The sequence below is a fragment of the Chionomys nivalis genome, chromosome 12 (genome assembly GCF_950005125.1).
Source record: "Chionomys nivalis chromosome 12, mChiNiv1.1, whole genome shotgun sequence".
Classification (NCBI taxonomy): Eukaryota; Metazoa; Chordata; class Mammalia; order Rodentia; family Cricetidae; genus Chionomys; species Chionomys nivalis.
This window is the reverse complement of record NC_080097.1, coordinates 63,209,653-63,231,986: the sequence shown is the minus strand read 5'-3', so window position 1 is coordinate 63,231,986 and position 22,334 is coordinate 63,209,653. Positions and strand designations below refer to the sequence as shown.

General features: G+C 35.8%; 1 protein-coding gene across 1 annotated transcript in view; it reads right to left on the bottom strand.

The window, feature by feature from the left end:
* Positions 1–6,899: 6,899 nt before the first annotated feature.
* The window catches only part of Exoc5 (exocyst complex component 5), a 64,664-nt gene continuing 49,229 nt past the window's right edge, over positions 6,900–22,334 (bottom strand). Inside the window, exons 13-18 of the mRNA XM_057786044.1 lie at positions 20,070–20,178; positions 16,686–16,806; positions 15,048–15,134; positions 13,664–13,772; positions 13,309–13,524; positions 6,900–12,721 (exon numbers count right to left, since the gene is read on the bottom strand). Coding sequence (XP_057642027.1) covers positions 12,533–12,721; positions 13,309–13,524; positions 13,664–13,772; positions 15,048–15,134; positions 16,686–16,806; positions 20,070–20,178 — 831 coding nt within the window. The 3' untranslated portion in view covers positions 6,900–12,532. The remainder of the gene's footprint in view (positions 12,722–13,308; positions 13,525–13,663; positions 13,773–15,047; positions 15,135–16,685; positions 16,807–20,069; positions 20,179–22,334) is intronic.

Sequence of the window (22,334 nt, the reverse complement as noted above, 5' to 3'; positions counted from 1 at the left end):
AGAACAGCTCTTACAGCCTCTCGAGGTTCCTTTTCTAGGAGAGAAACTGGATACCAAGGAAACAAATAACCCAGTTAAAAGATGCTATACAGATCTAAACAGAGAATTCTCAAAAGAGGAAACTCAAATGACTAAGAAACACATAAAGAAATGTTCAACGTTCTTAGTCATCAGGGAAATGCAAATCAAAAGTACTTAGAGATTTCATCTTATACTTGTCAGAACAGCTAAGATCAACAAAACAAGTGACAGCTCATGCTGGCAAGGATGTGGGGTAAGAGAAATATTCATTGATGCTGGGAGTGCAGATTTGTACAGTCACTATGAAAAATCAATGTAGTGGTTCCTCAGGAGAATGGGAATTGATTTACCTCAAGATTCAGTTATACCACTCTTGGGCACATACCCAAAAGATGCTTTGCCCTACTACAGAAATACTTGCTTAACCAAATTCATTGCCGCTCTATTCATAATAGCTAGAACTTAGAAACAATCCAGACTCCTTCAACAGATGAACGGATAAAGAAAATGTGGGATGTTTACACAACAGAATATTAGTCAGCCATTAAAAAAAAGGAAATCATGGAATTTTTAGGTAAATATAGATGGAACTAGAAAAAAAACATCTTGAGTGTCCCAGAAAGGCAAATATGAAATGTTTTCATTTATATGTGATATTAGCTGCTAAGTCTTTGATAGCGAAGCTGCAATCTGTGGAACCACAGACATTCTACTGGGGGTGAAGGGAGATAGCTCTTCCTAGGAAAGGGAAATAAAATAGACAGCTATGGACTGACAGGGTGGATGGGGCTGGAATAGGAGGATCAAGCAAGGAGGGAGAAGGAATACAGGGAGAGATAACTAAAATTAAGGTCCATTTGAGGGCAGTGTGTAAGCCTACTACAGCGAAGTAAAACACATTATATGTAAGGTGATCTAAATGAAGTCACCAAATGAGGGGGAGACAAAGCCCCAGCTGGCCATATCTTGTCACCAATGGAACTTTTAGGACTGGGTTTGGGTTACATCTAATTGAGTTGTTGGCACGAGAGGTCCCACTGGAATCCTCAAACAACTGAGGCTGTAGCCAAAACTATAGGTTGCCCTCCACAAACTGATGGCAAGGCCCTATTCCTGAAGACAACACCTACACAACTCACTTAAGAATAGAGGTGTCAAAGCTGCTGTCTACCCAAAGCCGTCACCCTCTGCATTAGTGTTCTTGGTACTCGAAGGTACTTTGCACAGTACCAAAGTAGAAATGTAAATGTCAACCCAGCTGCAAACCCTCTGATCCTCAGTGGTGTCCTGCCTGCAAGACATGCTAGTGCAATGGTGGCACAAAGCTTGTGGGAGTCACCAGCCAATAACTGACAACCGAAGATCCATTCCACGAGATGGGACCTGCTGCTTTTAGGTAACCAAAACCCAAGACTAGATTGTTCTAGGACCTAGAGTAAAGCCAAAGATTACTGTTCTACTAAAGGAACTGGCAGTAAAATAACTCCTAATGACATTCTGCTGCTCATAGACTAGAGTTTGATCAGCCATTATCAGAGAAGCTTCCTCCTGCAGCAAATGGAAGCAAATACAGAGACTCACAGCCAGTCATTAGACATTGGACTGCTTGTCCATCAAATCCCTCCCCTCAGAACTCAGAGAACCCTGTGGAAGAGAGGGCAGAAAGAGTGTGAGAGCCAGAGGGGATGGATGGAGGACAACAAGAAACAAGGCCTTCTAAATACAACAGGATTGACACACATATGAACTCACAGAGACTGAGGCGGTGTGCACAGGACCTGCAGGGTCTGCACCAAGTAGAGTCCTGGAGCTGAAAGTGGACACAAGCCCTCACCCCTAACCCAGAAGCTACCTCCAATGGATAACCACTTGCAAATGAAAATTTAGTTTTTCTAAGGGAGTCTCACTGGGGAAACAAACTTCTCAAGTGTAGGCTGCATGCCCAGCAGTAGATGGACAACAGAAAATGAACTCAACATCTTTGGAGGTTTTTGTTTCACAATATGGTGTCAGGGTCTCTTCTCTTAAAAAAAAATTAGTTTTAAAATTTCTCATTTTTTTTACACTCTAGGTCCTTTGCGTATATATTATGGCTTCTAGTATTGTTTTTATGGGGATTCTTGAGTGTGCTAACTAGTGGGTCTCTGAGCTCATAGCTGTTTCTTGTGCCCTTTCTTGGACTCTTTCTTCCATGTTTGTTTTGTCCTAGTCCAATGTGCTTTTGTTTTATCTTACTGTATTTTATTATTATCTCTTAGATGCCTGTTTTTGGTTTTTTTTTATTTTTTTATTTTTTTTTATTTTAGGGAGAGGGGGTTATGTAGGTCAGCACATCTAAAGTGCAAAGGGTAAGCCTCACCTTGGGAAAATCGCCTTTGTGATCATGGCATCTTTCTTGCCAGGTAAGTATGCCTGTTTGTTTTCTAACGAGACAGAAGGGCGTAGACTGAGATGGGAGGAGAGGTGGGAAGCAGTTGGGAGGAGTGGGGGAGGAGAAAGCATAAACAGAATATATGCTATGAAAAAAGCCGTTTTCAATAAAAGAAAAAATAAATTTTTCAAAAAAAAGAAAGAAATGCACTCATTTTAATTTTGCTCAGATGCCCCCTCTTTCTTCTTGGTCATTAATTTGCCTGCTTAAAGGCAAGAATGGAACTTCCTATATGGATATGAAACTGAAAAAGTAAAGTAACCAAAACTGTGACCCGTCCATATGTCTACCCCATCAGAAACGTGCACCTTCCACTTGCTTCACATGTCTGTGGCATGGGATGGAGTCGGCTGGCCTTTTTTTTTTAGGCTTTTCAAAACAGGGTTTCTCTGTGTGACAGCCCTAGCTGTCCTGGAACTTGCTCTGTAGCCCAGGCTAGCCTTAAGCTCACTGAGATCCTCCTGCTTCTGCCTCCTGAGTGGCAGGATTAAAGGCAAGCGTCAACATCACCCTACTTGTCTGGTTTTCTTAACGCTAGCCGTTCTGTAAGTTGTAGAACCTCATAGAGTGTAGGTGTCTGGTGAGCAGCAAGTCTGAGAACTTTTTGTTTCTATCTATTTTCATTTAAATGTCTTCATTTGTAGCTATTTCAAATGTTTTTGCCTCTTTTCCTATTTGAATCTTTCCACTAGGTAACATCGACCCATTGGTCCATGATGGTCTTGTTGTCTACCTTTCCTCAATAATGTTTTAAAGTCCTAGGCACAGGTTCTCTCTTTACTTTTAGTTATATAGGGCTTTTGTAATTAGTGTTGCTTAAACCTTTACCTTCAGATTGCTATTGCTGGTGTAAAGGAAAATTAATTTCTCATATGATTTTGTGCCCGGAAATCTTGCTAGATTCTTACAGACTTCCTGTGCACACAATCACATTTCTGAACAGTGCAATTTTATTTGCCCTATCATATTGGCAAGGGTCTCCAATATATTAAACAAATGATAGCATATTTTCTTGTCTCACTGTTGATTTCATAAAGGAAGTTTTCAACCTTTTAACACTATCATAAGTCTTGTTACTTTTTGTAGCTACTGCAAGGAATTTTATTCTATTCCTAATTTGCTTTTTAAAATGAACACTGAATTTTGTTAATCATTTTTGTTGTGATATTGTCTGAGATGTTCACTTTAGCTCAAGAAACATGGTAGATTTTGATTTTTAAATAATCTGTTGTTGAAATAACCTTATGTGGATATAATGAATGCAGTTTTGCTTTTAGCTATCACTAGGGTTAGGTTGTTAGTACTTTGGGATTTTTGCTCTACATCATGAGATTCTGTAATCTCCCTTTCTCCTGTTAAACTCTCGGCATGGAGGTTACACCTGCTGTTAGGTGCTCTACTCTTGGTGTGGTTACACCTGCTGTTAGGTGTTCTACTCCTTTTGCAAAAAAGTGTCATTTCTCCTTTTGGTAGTTGTAGGAACTTTTCAAGTATGTCACCATGGTCTAAGTTTCCTGTGTTTAGATAGAGTCTTACACTTTAACACAGGCTGGCTCTTGTCTTTGAGATGTATAGACTTTAAATCTGGTTAATTTGGGTGATGTGTCTTATTTGCAAGATTTTTATAATGAAGTTTATTATTTTTTTAAAAATTCATTTGTAGGTATACATATGTATGTGTATGGGGGTACACATGCCATTGCACACACATGCAGGTCAGAGGACAAGCTGCAGGAGTCAGCTGTCTCTTCATAGCACATGGGATCTGAGAATTGAACTTAGGTTGTATGCCAGGGTGGGTGGCAAGCCTTTTTACCTGCTGAGCCATCCTACCAGCACGTATCGATCATTTAGATAATGGTGACCTTTCAGAATACAGGGATACTCCTCCTAAGCTGACTTTTTCTAATATCCGTAAACAAGTCAATAGTTTAGTCCTTTATCACTGCCAAGTTCAGGCCTTCACCACCCACATTAATGCAGGAGCCTGCCTTCTATTCTCTCCTCTCTTTCACTGCAGGTTTATACTGGATTGTTTAAAACAAACTATCTTTGATTTGTTGTTTCTATAATAAATCAACTGACCTATGACTGAAGACTTAGTAAGCTAACCCAAACCACTTTAGCCTTGCCTTAAAACACACACTTGCTCACACCGGACTCTACTCTCAAATCCATCTTTCCACATGGTGAACACAGCAGTGTTTCAGATTCTACCCATCTGCACAAGCAGTTACTCTGCTCGTCTCCTGCCTCATTTTCTAAAATGCTGCCTGCATTCTTAAGGCCCAGGTGGAACATGGCCATGAACTTTCTATGGGTGACACAAATAAGCACTTAAAACTCTGGCCTCAGGGCCAGGGAAAGGCTGAGTCTGCTTTACTCTTAGAAATATGACTTGGTTGACATCTATGCCTCGGTCTATCATTTCATACGCAGTTGACCTCAGTATGCGTGAGACCCAGCACTGGAGAGACTCCTGTGTCACCAAAGGTTCACCTGAACATGTATTTTTTTAAAAGGCCTACAAAAACAACAATTCTATAATCATTTTCTTTTTAAACTTATTAGCAAAATCATGTTATCTAATGTTTAACAACTAAAATTTCATTCAGTTCCTATGATGTACTCTATCATTAAATAAGCAATTACAGCAGTTAAGAGATAGAGAAAAACATGCCATGCATTTTAAATTTGCTTCCAAAATTTAACTTTTTAGTGTATCACTCAGTAGATTTAGTAAATTCAGCTCTACTATTTCCCTCACTACAGTGCACTCCTATATAGTTGCTTGGGTGATAAAGTTATGAGTAATTTATTGAGAATTTAAAAATCTTTACATGATTTCCTTTTTGTTTTTTCAAGACAGTTTTTTTTTTTTTTTTTTGTATAGCCCTGGCTATCCTAGAACTCACTTTATAGATCAGACTGGCCTCCACCTCAGAGATCTGTCTGCCTCTGCCTCCTGAGTGCTCAGATTAAAGGTCTATACCACCAACATCCGACTTAAATGATTTCTAATATGATCATTCTTGTTCTTCCAATTTGGTCCTAAAGTCAATACTTCAGTAGCTGAGTAGGCTGAGGATGCCCTCCTTCTTTGCATGGGATCAGGAAATCCTGTATGGGGCATTAAATTTCATGAGGGCTGTGTGTGACAAAGGGGGGAGAAGGCACAGGAATATATACATGTGAATAAGTATTTTTAAAATGAGTGTATGTATGTATACTCACATGAAGCTCCCCAGCACTACGAATTAGAAGCAGCAGCATCTCCATTTTAATGAGGATAACCAGTGCACGAATCTTGGCTTCCAAGTACCAATTTCCACTAAAAAGTAGGATGATTGAGAGCTGCAGCAAATCTAGTCACACCACCCTGAAGGTGCCCAATCTTATTTCATCTTGGAGGCGAAGCACAGTTGGGCCTGGTTAGTGCTTGGATGGGAGAGCTAGGGTAGACAAGTAAAAAATGAACTTGGAAAATTCTGTTGTATTGAGTCCAAGACAGAGCCTTTAAAATGTCGGGAATGTTCCCACTGACTAAACAAACTAGAAACAATCCTCACGAAACCCTCGAATAGAAAACTGGTAGTAAAATGACTATGATGCACATAAGCAATTTCCTGCAGCATCGTTGTAAAGCAGAAAAAAGCAGCTCTCCAGCGCAGAGAGGCCTGATTCCCTACAGAAATGGTTAAATGAGCACTTCAGAGTGGGAGATGGGAGACGTGAATACCCAACAGAGTGCAGAACAGCAACTGTGAAGGCCCTGAAGTACGACTGGGATCCAACCATGAGCAAATAGGAGTCCAAACTCAGCAAAGTGCAGAGGGTTTGGAAAGTCAGAGGCAATACATGGTCAATCAAATAAATGAACCACAGATAATCTGCAGTACATGATTTTCATCTGGATCTCAGAGTCATTGAGGCAAACCTGTAAGACTGAAGCTGGGTCTGAGGACTAGATGTCAGTTACACGTCAAAGCAGATTCCTGAGTTCGACAGTTGCATTATGGTCAGACAGAATTCTGGAAAATGCAAAAGAATTCCAAGATAACATCACAGGAGCAATTTACCCTCAAAGGGGGAAGTTTTTGATTTGTACAGTCCTTAAAATCCTAAAGCCCCTAAAATTCTCCAATTTATTTCAAGTTTCCCCCATTAAAAAGTGAATGCAGACAACGAATATCCCCCCCCCCCTTAAAAAAAAAGCTGACAAAGAATTCAATACAACATATAAAACTCTAAAAACAGAATTTTAGTTTTGGTGAATCTGGTTCAAGACCTCCATCTCTGTTTACAAAAATGTTTTGGGCTTAGTGTTCTTAATATTCTTAGACTTTTCCTTATTGATGACTTACTGAATTACACACACCCACACACACACACACACACACACACACACCTGCAGTGTATGACAGTAGTGTTCACAGATGTTGTTCAGTAAAGTTTATGAATTGTATTTTATAAATAAAAATAAGCTATCATTATAAAAATAACATCACCCCCTTGTGGTAAAAATGAAAAATACATTCTGCTGGAGAATCCTAATAGGCACTTCGGAAGATACTTATAACGTATTTTCACACAATTTCATGCATGTCCCTACCATATTTACAAACAATATATGCAGAGGTAGTCCCAGTCTTCTTTAGGTTGGTACTGTGTCTGGATTTCTAACCGGGGGCCTCTATAGTAAAAGCTGCACATTTGACAGAAGTGCTACAATAAAAGACCAGAGTTCAAAGAAACCGAGATTACCACAGGACAAAAAAAGACTGTCAGGCCTGATGGGAGGGCATTTGCCTACTTACAATTACAGGGGCGTCAGGGTTACCCACTCTGTCAAATTCAACCTACAATTTGGAAGTTCTCCTTAGATCAGTCCTATTGAACAGGTTCTACTCATCTTCGCCTAGCTTACTAATATAAAGATATTATGGAAGGGTCTTTTCTTCATTTAAGATTGCCAATAGTGACAAAAGTTATGAGTATAAATGAACCTTCAGCTTTCTCATTCTAGATTCCTACTTCCAATCTCAATCCTCTGTGTTTTCTTCTATTAAGTAGCAGGCATTGATAAATCTGTTTTACTGATCTAAGTTAAGTAAGTTAAGTGCTTTCTAGAATGTAAACATAATTCTGGTCTCAGAGTTTTTAATTTTAATTAGAAGTGGCTCAGTTGGATACTGCCTCTTAAACACAGTAATATAAATATTAGTATCCTGGCTAAAAGGAATTATTGACAGCTTTAACACATGTTGCATAATACATATTAACTGAAAATACATGTCAGCAAAATAATGTTGACTATATTCTAATCCATTCCATCTGCTCAAATATTAGTGCAAATAATTATACATTTGAAATGCCTCACTGCTGCCCAGCACAAACCTAGGCCTTCCTAATAATGCCTTTCTTCTGAGGTTGTTTGCTATTTGGAGTACAATACGATATATTCCTATTTAAATTGGCTTTGCACATTAAGGCAGATGGCAACCTTCTAAATCACTGAGAAAATGAGCAACTGTGTTTAATTGCGTGTCTTTTTTGCTTCGAATGGATATTTAGTCAAAAAAGCAAACATTTATTGATACCTACACCAAGTAATATCACCAAATAGTAGCGATAAAATATGCAGTGCCTAGTTTAAAACTATGTACTTAGTTAAGTCCAGGGTTACCAGCTCCATTCACCAATGAAAATTCTAATAATTACAAATTATTAATAAACTACTTTTTTGTCCAACAATTTCATTCTGGAACTAGCCATTTCAAGACTATTGATACATTAAACAGCTAACAGAATCAGCAAGCCAGCCATTCAAAATAATCTATTTTTGAATGTAAAAATACTGATTTCTTTGTATCTCCTAATAGGGAGTTATTATTTTTCCCATGCTATAAAAAATTATATGAGCAGATGCATGTTGTATATACACATATTCCTAATATGTAATTATAACTTATTCAGTCTATGTAATGGTATTTGTATGTGTGTTTTCTGGGCTGACAAAAATTTGAAAGAGAGCAAGGAGGGGTAAATGGGAAGGTTAGGAGGGAAGAGGGAAGTTATGCAATTATAATCTCAGAAAGTAGAAAATTCAAAAACTTTATGAAATACCTAGACTCTACTATTAAAATCATTAAGCAGAAACAATATTTTCACTAAAGGAAACCTCTGTGATAGGCAGGTTTCCATTAAATACAAACTTAAAGTTCAATTAAAATTTCATGACTACTTACATAACTTTAAACACCAATTGAGAAAGTATGACTACACACTGAACATATTTTTAAAAATTCAACAGTAGCTTGATACACATACTATATTCCAACTCCATTATCTAATCTTCACAGTGAGAATCAAACACTGGATGAGAAGGAAATTAAGTAAAACTATTGAGGCTATCAAAATAAGGAATATACATAATGTTACACAAATAAGAAAAAATACAAGATAAATTATAAAAAGACATTATTCATTCTCATTATATGAGATTTAAGTCTGAGCCCATGTCAGCTTATAGACTTTGAAGGTCTCCTTACCTGTTCTATGCCTTAGGTTTTTCATCTGTCATACAGAAATAATAGTACCCAAATGACAGTTACTCTGGAATCAATAATATATGCAAAGGACTTCGCATAATACATGAGATTTAAGTCCAATAAATGGATAGAATTACCTTTACTATTCATTAAAATTTTAAATTGCTATTTTTACTTCATTCAAAATTATCCGGCATAATGATATGTACTAGTTTTCTTTCCCAAAATATGCAGTAAATTGTAGGATAAGCCTTCTCGAGTAGAGTAATAAGGTAACTGAATGCAATTCAGTGAATTGGATAAATCAGAGTACTTTGTATACCAAAGCCTCTGTTAGTAATCAATAAAGTGCAGGGGGTGGGGAGGCTTCTGAAAAATATCTCACACCCATGAAAAGTCAGTGGACAGTGTGGGCAATGACAGGATATTTTTGTAAGAACACCATGTTAATCAGGAGACAAAAGCTTTTCTGGTCACAACAGGCATACATTTGAGTACCCCTTACTCATCCACCAACAATTCAAGCATGTCTTAGCCTTATAAACATGACCGCTCTGAGGTTCAGTGGCATTTCAGGAGTCAATACCCCTTCATCTGGATGTGAACCAATGTAGAGAGAAACATCTCAAGGAAGCAGTACATTCTCTACTTTGAATCAATCTATTGGCTGATAATTATTTCACTGTGTATAAGAAAGGTAGTATTCAGAAAGTAAAATATTTAGAAGTAAAAGAAAGAAAAATGGAAAGAACAAAGAAAATATAACACAAATTACCTGCTTTAAGTTTTAATTTAACCCACTTTAACCTATGCTAGCAGCACTTTTTAAAACAAGGAAGACCCCGGGGCTCACAGGAATGGCACGCCTAAGTGTCAGTAATTAATTGTCTTGGAATGGCTACATGGTCATATTCTAAAAATCCGTCCATCTAACTACTATCTAATAATTCCTGATCAGGGCTCATCATGTACTCTATCACTTCTAATTAATTCGGGGGCCATTCTAAACCCATGCATAAGGACTCGTGTGCTCTCATTTTCAGTAATTCCTAGGCTAGTCTTCCTTAGTCTATGCTCTGCATCTCATATAAGACACCCAAGTTCAGACAAACAATTTTCAGCATTTTGGAGCAAACTTCAAATTAAATATTTATACCTAAATATTACATGAGTTCACACAGAACTGTGGAAAGATTCTTATTTAAATTTTAGTCAGTTATTAAGCTCCACTATGTCTAACCAAAAATTTCCCAGGTATGTATAGAAGCATTTTATCTACTGACAGTCTCTTCTGAGTTATACATTTTGAACTAAATTTTATGATGCCCATACATGTAAATACTTTAAAAGTGAGATGCAAAGAATGTATACTGGTTTATACAACACACTTTTTATTTCTTTAGAGAAACACCCTATTCTAGCTTGATTATACAGTCATGTTCTTTTCTACTAAAAAAGGGAGATACCTAAGCTATGAAAAATAAGGAATACTGTCAGTAAAAAAATCAAATGTATAATTCATTATGGATGTCCTTAAAATGTAAAAATATGGTAAGATTAAAAAAAAACAACTGCAGGGAATTTGTTTATTGAGCATGAAATTAACACTTTTAAATAAGGTATTCACTTTGAATTTTCTTTGTCCTGTTAGTGGACATAATGGAAAATATTGCACAGAACTCAAGCATGGAAATAATAATTAACAAAATATCCAAGCAACAAGTAACTGCTTTACATTTTTAAAAATTATTCCAAACAAAATAATTTGAAGTACTTCTCTGATTTGGAAGTCTTAAAATGTTATCTCATGTTTTATTTGATTTTTTTCTTCTTTTTTTACAAATTGACACTGTACAAAGAGTTCAAATGGCCAGTAAACTCCTGCCTTAAACTGTTGGCTTCACTAACAGAGGTATGATCTGAATCCACAGCAGTGTTCTCTAAAGTGGCAGCAGTACAAGCACAGAGCTTTCTCGGACCTAGAAGCTGCTCTGGCTCTCCTTGTCTGAGGATCGTTACCTGGAAAACCTCTGAACCTGCCACAATGTCCTATAAAAGTGACAAAAGTTGGCGTGCTCATTGTCCTTGCTTACCTTTGTAACACTGGGCTAAATAGAAAATGAAAATCCAGTCAACAGTAATTTGTACAGTAGCTAGTTCTGGACTAGACAGCTGGAAATGCTGACAACTATTCAGAGTGAGGTTCTCAGTAGAAAGAGACAGCTTCACCCAATTAGGCCAAACCCTACATTAAGAGAAAAGAATGCTATGAATGAACTGAACATTACAGCTTCCCTGGGTCCTAGAGACCATGAAGAATCCACTATGTATAACTTAGAACATACTCTCACAGAATAAGTTAATAGGGTTTATAGAACAATGGCCTTTCTACATTTTTATACGATGTTTAAATTTTTGTGAGTTATTTATTAGTTTGTCATATTAACCCAATTCAATTAATAATATTCAAATAGGAATAACTTCAGAAATGCCTTGAAAATGGACAATGAAAGAATCTTCAGATCTGAAAGACCGGCTTTGGCTGTAAGCTTGCCTCCAGACTTGGAATATACACTATTTATTTATTGCCTGAAACTCTCAATTCCTCTCAGAATAGAAGATGACTGCATGTTTAGCTATCCCATCTCATTCAAGGCTGGTCTTAAGGGACTGACGGCACTGTGGCTAAACATGTTGCTATCTTTCATAAACATGGTTTACACCATAAGTCACTTTTTACTCAGAGTACTAAAATAACAAACATGGTCCTTTAAAGTATTCCACCTTAAGTTAAATATAAAATAAGGTTTCATTAACATCTTGCTAATTAATTGGCTTAAAATCTATTTATCAAATAAGAAACAGTAAACTTTAAGTTTTACCCAGAAAGTAGATCTACGGCTTAAAATCTATTTATCAAATAAGAAACAGTAAACTTTAAGTTTTACCCAGAAAGTAGATCTACTCTGATCTGTTTCTAACATCTACTTGAGACAGTCCTGGGCTAGCGTTGCTGTACCTCAGAGAACAGCCCCAACCACCTATAGAAATGACGCTCCACTCTGGTCCTTTTGAGTTGTAACAAGTTCTTCAATCACCAGTGCTAAAAAGTTAACTGAAAAACTAATAAATAAGAAATGTAGTTTTACTGCACTTCACCTATTTTAATGCAAATAGGACGCTAAGATTTCCAGATAGAATAAGTTCAAGATCAAGGACCAGCACACTGGTGAAATTTCATTCAGCTTCTGACACCAACGCTTTTCAGGATTATAACAGTCACATACAGGTTTATATAATTTGAAATTTATAAATTAAAGCATGGAATTCAATGTAATAGGGAAAAGATAAAAAGCAAATATAGCTAGTGGTGTCCAAATTTCAAATAAAATTCCTGGGTAAGTATGGCTGCTGTTTTCTTCCAGTCATTTTTTTTTCTGTAAAATATTGGCTGTGTCATAAGGAATCTCCTGTGCTTTCTACCATCCGAGGCCTTCCGAAATAGAACACATTTCCTTTGTAACTTCACTCAGCTGAAGTGTCGAGCTAGGCGGGCAGATCTATAGTCAGCACGAAGTTGTACGAAGGAGTGAAGTATGTTCTTGTCCAGACTGGCAAGCTGTTCTCCTGAGCAGACTTGCTTTAAATTATCTGGAGCAACGACCAGGAGATTGCAAAGTGCATGCAGAGTGTCAAAAAGATGTAATACCATTGGAATCTGAATTGAGAAAGGAAAAGAAAAGCATTGAACCAGAACAACTTATTTCCTAGTAAGTTCTGCAAATTCTTCTAACATAATGCTAGTCAGAATTTGGTAGTATGAAGATATTCCTATGTTAGAATGTTTCAAGCTTCAAGCTTTTGAAGAGCTAAACCTTAAAGGTTCTGTAGTTAAAATAATCCTTGAAAAGATTTATATTATTCAATTTTCTCAATAATTTGTAATTTGGCACACTAGAACGATCATTAGTATACCACCTTTAAAAGTAACTTAAACATAAGGGGAAACTGATTTCACATGAAGAAAGAATATTTTCCTAATATGTGACATCAATGGATGTTAAAAGGCACCTGAATGGAATGTGCTGAAATATGACCTCATCTAAAAAAAAAAAAAAAAACCATAGGGGGAAAATGCTACTATTGAAATATAGCTGGAATAACATGCCTTCAGGTAGGCTATATATAGTAGAGCTCTCCCTATGGTACCAATGAAATCACACTTCTTAACAAGTCGGTGTAAGTTTTTAATAGTATGGCCTGTTTTCCTGAACTTATTTGCAAGCTCGCTTTGTTTATACGTACCTTGAAGTCTTTGGCACATTTTCTATATTCAGCTACATCGCAAATTGCTAACATGCCACCCATACAGCTATAGGAATATTGTTGAAGATGCTCATAAATAAGCCGATGGAAACGAACTCCAAGTTCCATCAGAACTGTGTCCACATTCTTCCCATCCATGGAATTTTTAATCTTCTCAACTTGTTTTCTCACATAAACACAGACTTTTACACATGCCTGTAAAAGTTTTTCTAAACTTATTATACAGATATGTGTGTCAGCCTAGCAAAGAAAAAACTTAAAGCACAATTAGGCATACTAATGAGGGTTCAAGCATTAACAAAGGAGATAATATATTAGCAAACAGTCCACTCACGTTTGTATACTGAATCAAAACATTGTTCTCATCTTCTGGCTTAAAATCCGTTTTCTTTTGTTCTGCAGCCAAGATATGCTTCATCTGTCCAATCATACAATTTAATGTCCTAAAGACAGAGGACACAGTATATATGACCCATTTAACTCACTCAAGTTTACCTTTGTATTACACTAAATTAAGTTAAACTATTTAATTTCCAATTATTACAAAACTACTTGGTATTGGTAAATCAAATTTTAGAAACAAAAACAAAAACCATTCTATAACTGCTGACAAAGAGCTCCTGGTTTTAACATCTTTCTCTCTTGAAAAGATCTTCATCTACTACTAGTTACTTACTTCATAACTAAGGATCTTCAACGGCAAAGCCATGCATAGAGAAGTGGACGATAAAAGGCTTAAAAAGAAAGGTTGTAGGCACAGAGTCCCACAGTCAAAGGATTATTAGGAAGATGGACAAGTGGTACTGAATTCCCAGCTGAGTTAAAGGCACTGATTAGAAGGTATCAATAATATCTAACTATGTGATATTCTCCAACAGTAAGCTTATGAAAATGAAAAAGACTACACTAACTCAGAGTTTAGTGGCTGCAAGACAGAGTGGTCAAAAATATAAGTTTTATATTAAATTCAAGAGACAGACCACATAATTAAATATAACAATAATGAGGTCAAGTTACAAAAGGACAGTAGGCCAAGATAAGATAGTAAGATTAAAGGAGACCAATCATGGTCCTTGTACTGTGCCTGATACATAACAAACACTTGATACCCGGGAGCTATACTAATTTTCAGTCAATATAAGACCACCATCATCTGAAAACAGACAGCTGGAAAGTAATAGTATATACAGTCTTCAGTAAAGACTATCAGGTTTTGAAATTCACTCAACAGAATTTAGAAGTACAAAACCAGTAAAATTATTAAAATATTTCAGAGTAAGTCAGAAAACACTAAATGGAAATATAATAATAAATATTGGAAACCTTTGTTGTTTCAGCAGCACTAAGGATTAAACCAAGGGTTTCCCACAGGCGAAAATATAAAATACTCTAGCCCTGGACAACCTCTCAGCCCTGCAGCTCATTTTTCAAAGAAATTTGTAGTTTGTGCATGTGTGGTGCAGAGGAGTAGGGCTTAAAAGGGACTTCTGTTTTGATTTGAAAATATATCTAAATATACTGGCTTTAAAACAAACACCTTGGAGATTAATAAAAATAACATTCTCCTAAAAATAAGAACAATATGTTAAAGTATCAACTTTACAGGCAGAAAAGTAAAAATAAACACATTTTCTGTTTTAAAAATTATGTTCATGCTGCAATGCAAATTTATGTCTACAATTTTAAATTGTAGGAGAAGAGAGAAACAGTTAACTTGCCTATCGATGCCAGTATCCAATTTCATCTCCATGTGCTCAATTATCTCTTTTTTCTTCTGAAGGCATTCAGATAACTTGGGAGAAGAGCTATTGTTTATTAAAGAGAAAACAAACTCCCATTAATAGCCTACTTTCTAAGTTTCTAATCTGTGCATTATGAATATACATTTGCAAATACATTTGCTCACATACCCAATAATTACAAAATAAATCATCACATACATTATGTACATTAGTATACCCAATTCATTCACACTAGAAAAATTAATCCATTAAAAGTAAAGATAGGGTTGTTATCTTTATCTCTGAGGAGATAGGACTTAACATGCAGCTTTGAAATTTTGAAACTAGTTTTCTCTGTATCTAAATATCTGGTATAATAGTACGAAAAGTCACGGATATCACCAAACTCTTAAGAATATAATTAATCCTAATAAAAATGTGGACAGTAGTTAAGTAAATCCAGTTACATTTCACTTTTTTAAGTAAAAAGGCATGAGATCTAATGATCATGGTCAGCTTCTCAATAGTATTAAAATATTAAGGAATAAAGAACACTAAAACCCCTGTGAATTCTCTGCTATGTGACATAAGAACCCTTTACAAAGTAAATCACTAAGAAAACTCCCTAAGCTGGGCTTGGTGGCTCATGCCTGTAATACCGCCTGGGCTACACAGAAAAACAGTAACTTTCCTTTAGATTATGATTCAGGAATCAAGTGATCTGTGAGCTTGTTTCTGGTTACGACATGTCATAGCACTGCCCATAAAACAACTACCAAACTCTATCATTTATCTGAACATTTCCTGCATAGATAATAGTGTTAATGACACAACTTTTTTATGTATACATATAAAGCTCCATTTATTTTCAAATGCTTTAGAAATCCATATAAATTGATACGAAGATATGAACCAAATCTTAATGCTTTGTCAAAATTTGATCATTCATGTTTCTTATGTCTTTATAACAAGTGTATCGTGTCTATTGGGGTGTGTGTGTGTGTGTTTGTGTGTATTACTTGGGAGTAAGCCCAGAACTTTGTAGACACTAAAGCAAGCTCTATCACTGAGCTACAGCCTTAATTTTTTTTTAAAAAGAACTTTCAAAATTTTTGAGATTATAACATAATTCCATAATTTCTCTATTCCCTGAAAGCCCCCTTATATACATCCTACTCTCAGTTCCTTTAAAAAAAAGGGGGGGGGGGGATAAAAAGAAAACAAAAAACCAAACACCTTTTGAGACTGGGTCTTGGTTGTCCAAGCTGACTTTGAAGTCATTATGTTGACTAGACTGCCTCAAACTTGAGATCTTCCTGCCTCAACCTCCTGCGTAGATAAGATTACAGCTATGCACCACCATGCCTGGTACCTGCCTGTGTTCTGAAGAATGTAAACTGGTAAGCTGCACTAGGCTGGAAGGTCTTTTTCATGTTAGATTTCAGATTTTAGTTTATGATAATTAAAACTTACCAAAATTAACAGCATAGTGGGAAGAAAAAACAAGAATTCAAGAAAGGAAGAATTTTATTTCAAACCTCCTGTCCTATTTGATGTTTTCATGAACATGTATTATTTAAAAAATAATAAAAATACTCATTAAAATACCAATTAAAATATGACAATGTAACTAACCTTATTAGTGGCATAAGGTGATCATTAAATTGTTTGTCAAAAAGATGAAAAATAGTATTGGCCTGTTGTACAACATCCAAAAAATAGAGATTTGCATTCCTAGAATCTGATGATGGAATTCCTAAAATTGGAAGGCACAGGTGAGTGAGAACCAACCTTGAAAAAAACTGGGCAAAATAAAAGGAATGATTTTATATATACCACATGAATAAAAGTAATTGTCATTTAATAAACCAGAAATGATTCCACAGAGATTTTGATAAACAGCTTAACAGAATTCATCCAAAGCTATTTTCATACCCAAAGTTAATCATCCTCATGGCTTATTTGATAAAATGGAAAATCAATCAACAAAGCACCTAGGCTCCCTTCCTCTGACGGTTGAAATGGTCTTCCTGTTCAGTTCCTCTACTCTACGCAGACTCCTGTCAGTTACACACTGCACTCACCATGCTCTCCACTCTCTCCTCAAAAACATCCAAAATCTCCTCCCCTCAGAGATGCATTTCCTCAACGTCTGAGATTCTGTGTGGTCATCAACAACATCTGACACCCAAGATGGAACTGAACCCTCTGGATCTGTTTCCTCCTTTCCCAGAGAACAACTCACAGGCTCAAGATTCCTTGCTCTTTTTAGCTCTAGATACCTCTGCTTCTGTCCAAACTTAAGACTAGACTAAGAAAAACACCCCCAGCTAATGATAATACATAACTTTACTAACTCGAGTTCTTTATATGATGATTCTTCAATTTTACAATTAGAAAACTAAGGTGTTGTTTTGTAGAAAAGAAACAATCAGTTGGTAGGAAAATTAAAGGTGCCAACACAAACATAATAAAAAAAACCTGAAGCACCTGTAGAAAATACTAATCCCAACAAAACATGGAAATTAAGACAGTAATAGTGGATGTATTTAACCAATAAAATATAAAAATGTTTGAAGAATATTTAAAACAAATAAAAACTGGTACATACATGTAAGCTAGAACCAGCATAAATTGTATGAAACAAGCCTCTTAGGAAAAAAAGTAAATTAATTTAAAATAAATAATAAATAAATTTGAATTTAAAATAAATTTTAAATTAAAGATTGAGTAATGAAAAGTATTTTAAAATATGTACATATAATATACTCTGTAATTTTACCTAATGAAAATAATTCAAGTAAACAGTAAACTCTACAATGTTACTCCAGCGTTACTTATCACTTGGCAGAACTGTATGTGATCAGTAAGAACAATGACCGTGAATACTAACTACATGAAGAATAGTCCAAGTCCAAATTAAATTTTCCTCAACATTTCCAAATTCAGACCACTGCTATTAAAATAAATAGAAAAGCTTCCATTCTAGATAAACAATCAATCCTTCACACCAGATTTAAATTCACATTACTTTATCTTTTTTAATGAACAATTTAATTTTGTTTATGTGTGTGTGTGTGTGTGTGTGTGTGTGTGTGTGTGATGTGTATATTAGTCGGTTATCTCCTTCCACCATGGGATCCAGGTACTGAACTCGGGTGGTCAGCCTTGGCAGCAAGCAATGTTACTGCTGAGCATTTTGCTGGCCCTTATTCATATTCAGCATCTTCTGCAACCATCACATCTTTGAAGATTTAAATTATTCCAATACAAATGACCACACTAAGTCATTTACTGCTGGCATGGGTTAAATACTTGATGTCAATAGTATGCTACAATTAAGTTAAAATACACTTATAGACATTCTTGCTTATGAAGGAAATAAACTGGAATTAGTTATGACTGATTTACGGCTAAACTTGGTTCATCATTAAAGGTTTCTAGGATGGCGTTTTACATAGCCAGAGACCTCCTGAGCACAATGCTGGGGGCAGGGGAAGAAACAGAGTGGGATTCCAACCCTAAGAGCTTACAAGATGGTGTCTCTTCTACAACAGTTTACTCACCACTTCACTGAGCTCTCTGACACGTGTGTCTTCTCAGAGGCCTTCTCTGACTACCCTTTCATAAAACACTTTTGGGAGGGCTGACAAGATGGCTCAGTGGGTGAAGGTACTTACTGCCAAGCTCACCATATGAGTTCGATCCCTGGGACAAATATGGTGGAAAGAGAGAGCCAACTCCTGCAAGTTGTCCTCTGACTTCTATATGTGTGAACATACATAAAATAAAAAATAATGTAAAAGAAAAATAATTTCTGCCTGTAAATCCTTCACTCTACTGCCCCATTAATGTTCTCTACCCTTTACTTACTTTTGATTTTCTTTACTGAACTTCCTAAACTTTTGTCTATCACTTTTACTAGACTACGATCCCCATGATTAGGCATGTAAAAAGTATGTGCTAATTTAATGACTACTGGCAGGAGACAGATACTAACCGATGCTATTATAAACGGTGAAATCAACAATGACTAGTGGGTACTATGCTGCAGCAGGAGCACTACTTCATCTAAAGTGATGAGCACAGGTGTCTGGAAAGGTGACAGTAGGTGAGGTCAGGTTTTAAAGACACCAAGAGTCAAGGGAAATGCAGCACAGAGAGGAACACGTGGAGGCACACCACAGCTCGTGTTCTTCTGGACACAGGAACCAGTTAGGAGATAACAGTGTTTGAGGTGGGTTGCATCAGTAGATGAAACAAAGTAGATAAACCAGTTACATTTGGATGTATGCTGACAGGGTTTTCTGATGAACTGGCTATCAGCAATGAAAACAGGAAGGTTAAGATAGTTTCTGAGTTTGGTAAATAATGATTTCCTTAAAATCCTGGGAGAACAGTGTTGGAGGAAGACAGCTTCTTTGTTTGTTTTGCTATTTAGATTGTTCAGAAAACATTATATAGTCTAGGCTGGCCTCCAACTCATAGTGACCTCTGACTTGGCATCCTGCATGCTGGGATTGCAGGCATGAACCACCATGCCTGGCTGAAGAGTTTCATTTTTGAAATGTTAAATCTGAGACACCCACTTCACAGGTCATGGGGTCAGGTTATGAGGATACTAGAGATACAACCAAAAGAATGAGGCCAAAACATTTAATACAAATTTACTCCTTCCAGATTTATTTTTGAATATTTTTCTCTCTAAATTTCATTACTTACTTCCCAAGCAGAATTATTCTTATCTCTATTTATGCCTCAACATTTTATAGTACAGAGCACTGTTATACATCCTGCCAATATATTGTGCTGAATTTTGTAGTGGATGTAAACAATATGAGGGAATTGCCTATGTTTAACTTTCAGCACCTTGCACATCCCAGTATTACACAAGCTCAAATACATTGTACTGAACTGAGTCTATCACACACAAGCTATACATAAGACAGCATTATGAGTATTGGTCAATCAAACAAGACCAAAGGAGTTTAACAGAAAGTGTAATATAAGTATACTTACCAGCAAGCCCCGTTTCTAAAGCATAATCAATATGCTCAATACATAAAAATTCCACAAGAATGGTAAAAATTCTAAAGGCATTCCTTGGTAAATCAGAAGGATCAGAAAGCTTTAAAAACAAGCAAAAACAGTATTACTCTTCAGGACTACATTTTAAAAAGCCACCTCTTAAAGCAATCTTTTTTGTATAGAGCACTATTTCAGGTAACGAAATGTCAGTGCTCTCTTCCCACTGTCCACACAATTATAACGCTCGAGATCAGTTTGTAACTCTCCTGACCTAGAGCAGTGCTTTTTAAAATTTAGATTGTAATCTATGAGTGAAATCCAATTACACTTTCAAGAAACACACGCACTCACACACTTATACTCTGCTTCCATGTGAGATGCATTTTCAACTATGGTGATCAGAGTCAAAGAAGTTTCAGAGCCACTAACAAAGAGGACTGTTCTAGTAAAACTCAAAACAAGACAAACAAAAAGATTCTTATGGAATCAAGATATGAAATCAATTAATATACATAGTCAAATATAACAAGATCAAATTTTAACGCATCATTGTCCTGGTAGAGTAAGTCTTTAGAATGTTACTGAGCTTCACTAAGTCTCAATTTTTTTTTCATTTATAAGATGAAATAACACTGACTGTATTTTATTTTAGTGTTAAATTGGAATAAACTAGGGAACTGCAAAATGGTTACAACACAGAATTTGATTTAAACAAAGCTCACAATTCTCACTTTGATGTTGCTGCTGCTGGATCATTTACCAGTAGTTGAGAAAAATGAATTCTTCTTAAAAGGAAACTATTCTCAATTTCTTTTCAATGTTTTCTGTATTAATTATAAATCACTTTCTGCCTCTGTCAAAGCTACTTATAGTAACCATTCCTACGGCTTTCAAGGTAATACTACAAGTAAAAATTCCTTATCAAAAGAGTTAGACTGGAACTGTTAGGGATTTTAGACTTCCTGGATTTTGAAATATTTGCAAATATATAATGATATAACTTGGAAGACTCCAGTCTAATCATAAAATTCATTTATGTTATATAACAGCCTAAGAACAACTTAATACAGTATTTTTTACTAACACCTAACCTTAATGTCACAAGTAGAACTTTCCAATGTGCCACCATATTAGTGATCAAGAATTTTTTATTTTGGAGCATGAAAGATTCTGTCTTTTTAAATCAAGTACACTCAACCCTACTGTAATAATATAAACCTGATGTATAATTGAGTTTATAAAAATTTCCATACACTACTTTAAAACCCCACTGATTATACATCCCTATTTGGTACTAGACTTCTTAAGCACTATTAAGAACCTTTACCTCTTACCAATCTCTCTACTGCTTTTCTTTTGTTTCTGATGCTCACCAGGTATCCTTACCTTCATCACAAATCATAAAAACCAAACCTAAGTTCCCACCTTTCTCCTGTTTATATCCTCAAATCAGTGTATAAGAGGTTAATAGAAAGCTGATAGAAAATATAGAGGACATCAACTAATAAGATCTGACATTTATAGAATACTCAGCCAACAATGTGAAGATACGCATTATCTCACGCATACAGAAAACCACCAATATGGGCAGCACTCTGCATCTCAATAAATTTAAAAAGAACTGACATCATGATGCAAAGTTTGCCCACTGACTATAATGGTATAAAATCTAAAATCATTAACAGAAAAGCATCCAGTATATCTCCAAATATTTAGCAACCAAATAATACAACTTCTCAGTTATCTAGGGCCAGGAAAAAAAAAAAAATCAAAGAGAAATTAAAGAGAATTTCAAAATGTATTAAAACATACTAAAAAACCTAGTTTCAGCTAATTCAAAACTTGAGAGTAATGTCACTAAATACATACATTAGAAAAGGTCAACAAACTCAGCTTTTACCTAAAAAAAAAAAAAAAAAATAAAAAAGCCAAGGCAAAAACAAACAAAGAAACCACATAAAAAATCTAGGAAAGGGGCAAATAATATCTAAGTAAGCAAACAATAAAAAATAGAAATGAAGTTAGTATTGGAGCTCCTTTAGTCCAGCACTTGGGAGGCAGAGTTCAGCAGACCTCTTGAGTTTAAACCTCGCCTGGTCTACAGAGAGAATTCTAGGACACCCTGGACTGCATAGAAAGCCTATCTTGAACAAGATAAACAAAACAGAACAGAATCAGAGAAATCTAAGGAAAAAGAAAAGAAAAATATTAATAAAATCAAGAAGTGGTTCTTGGGGAAAATTAGTAAAAATAATA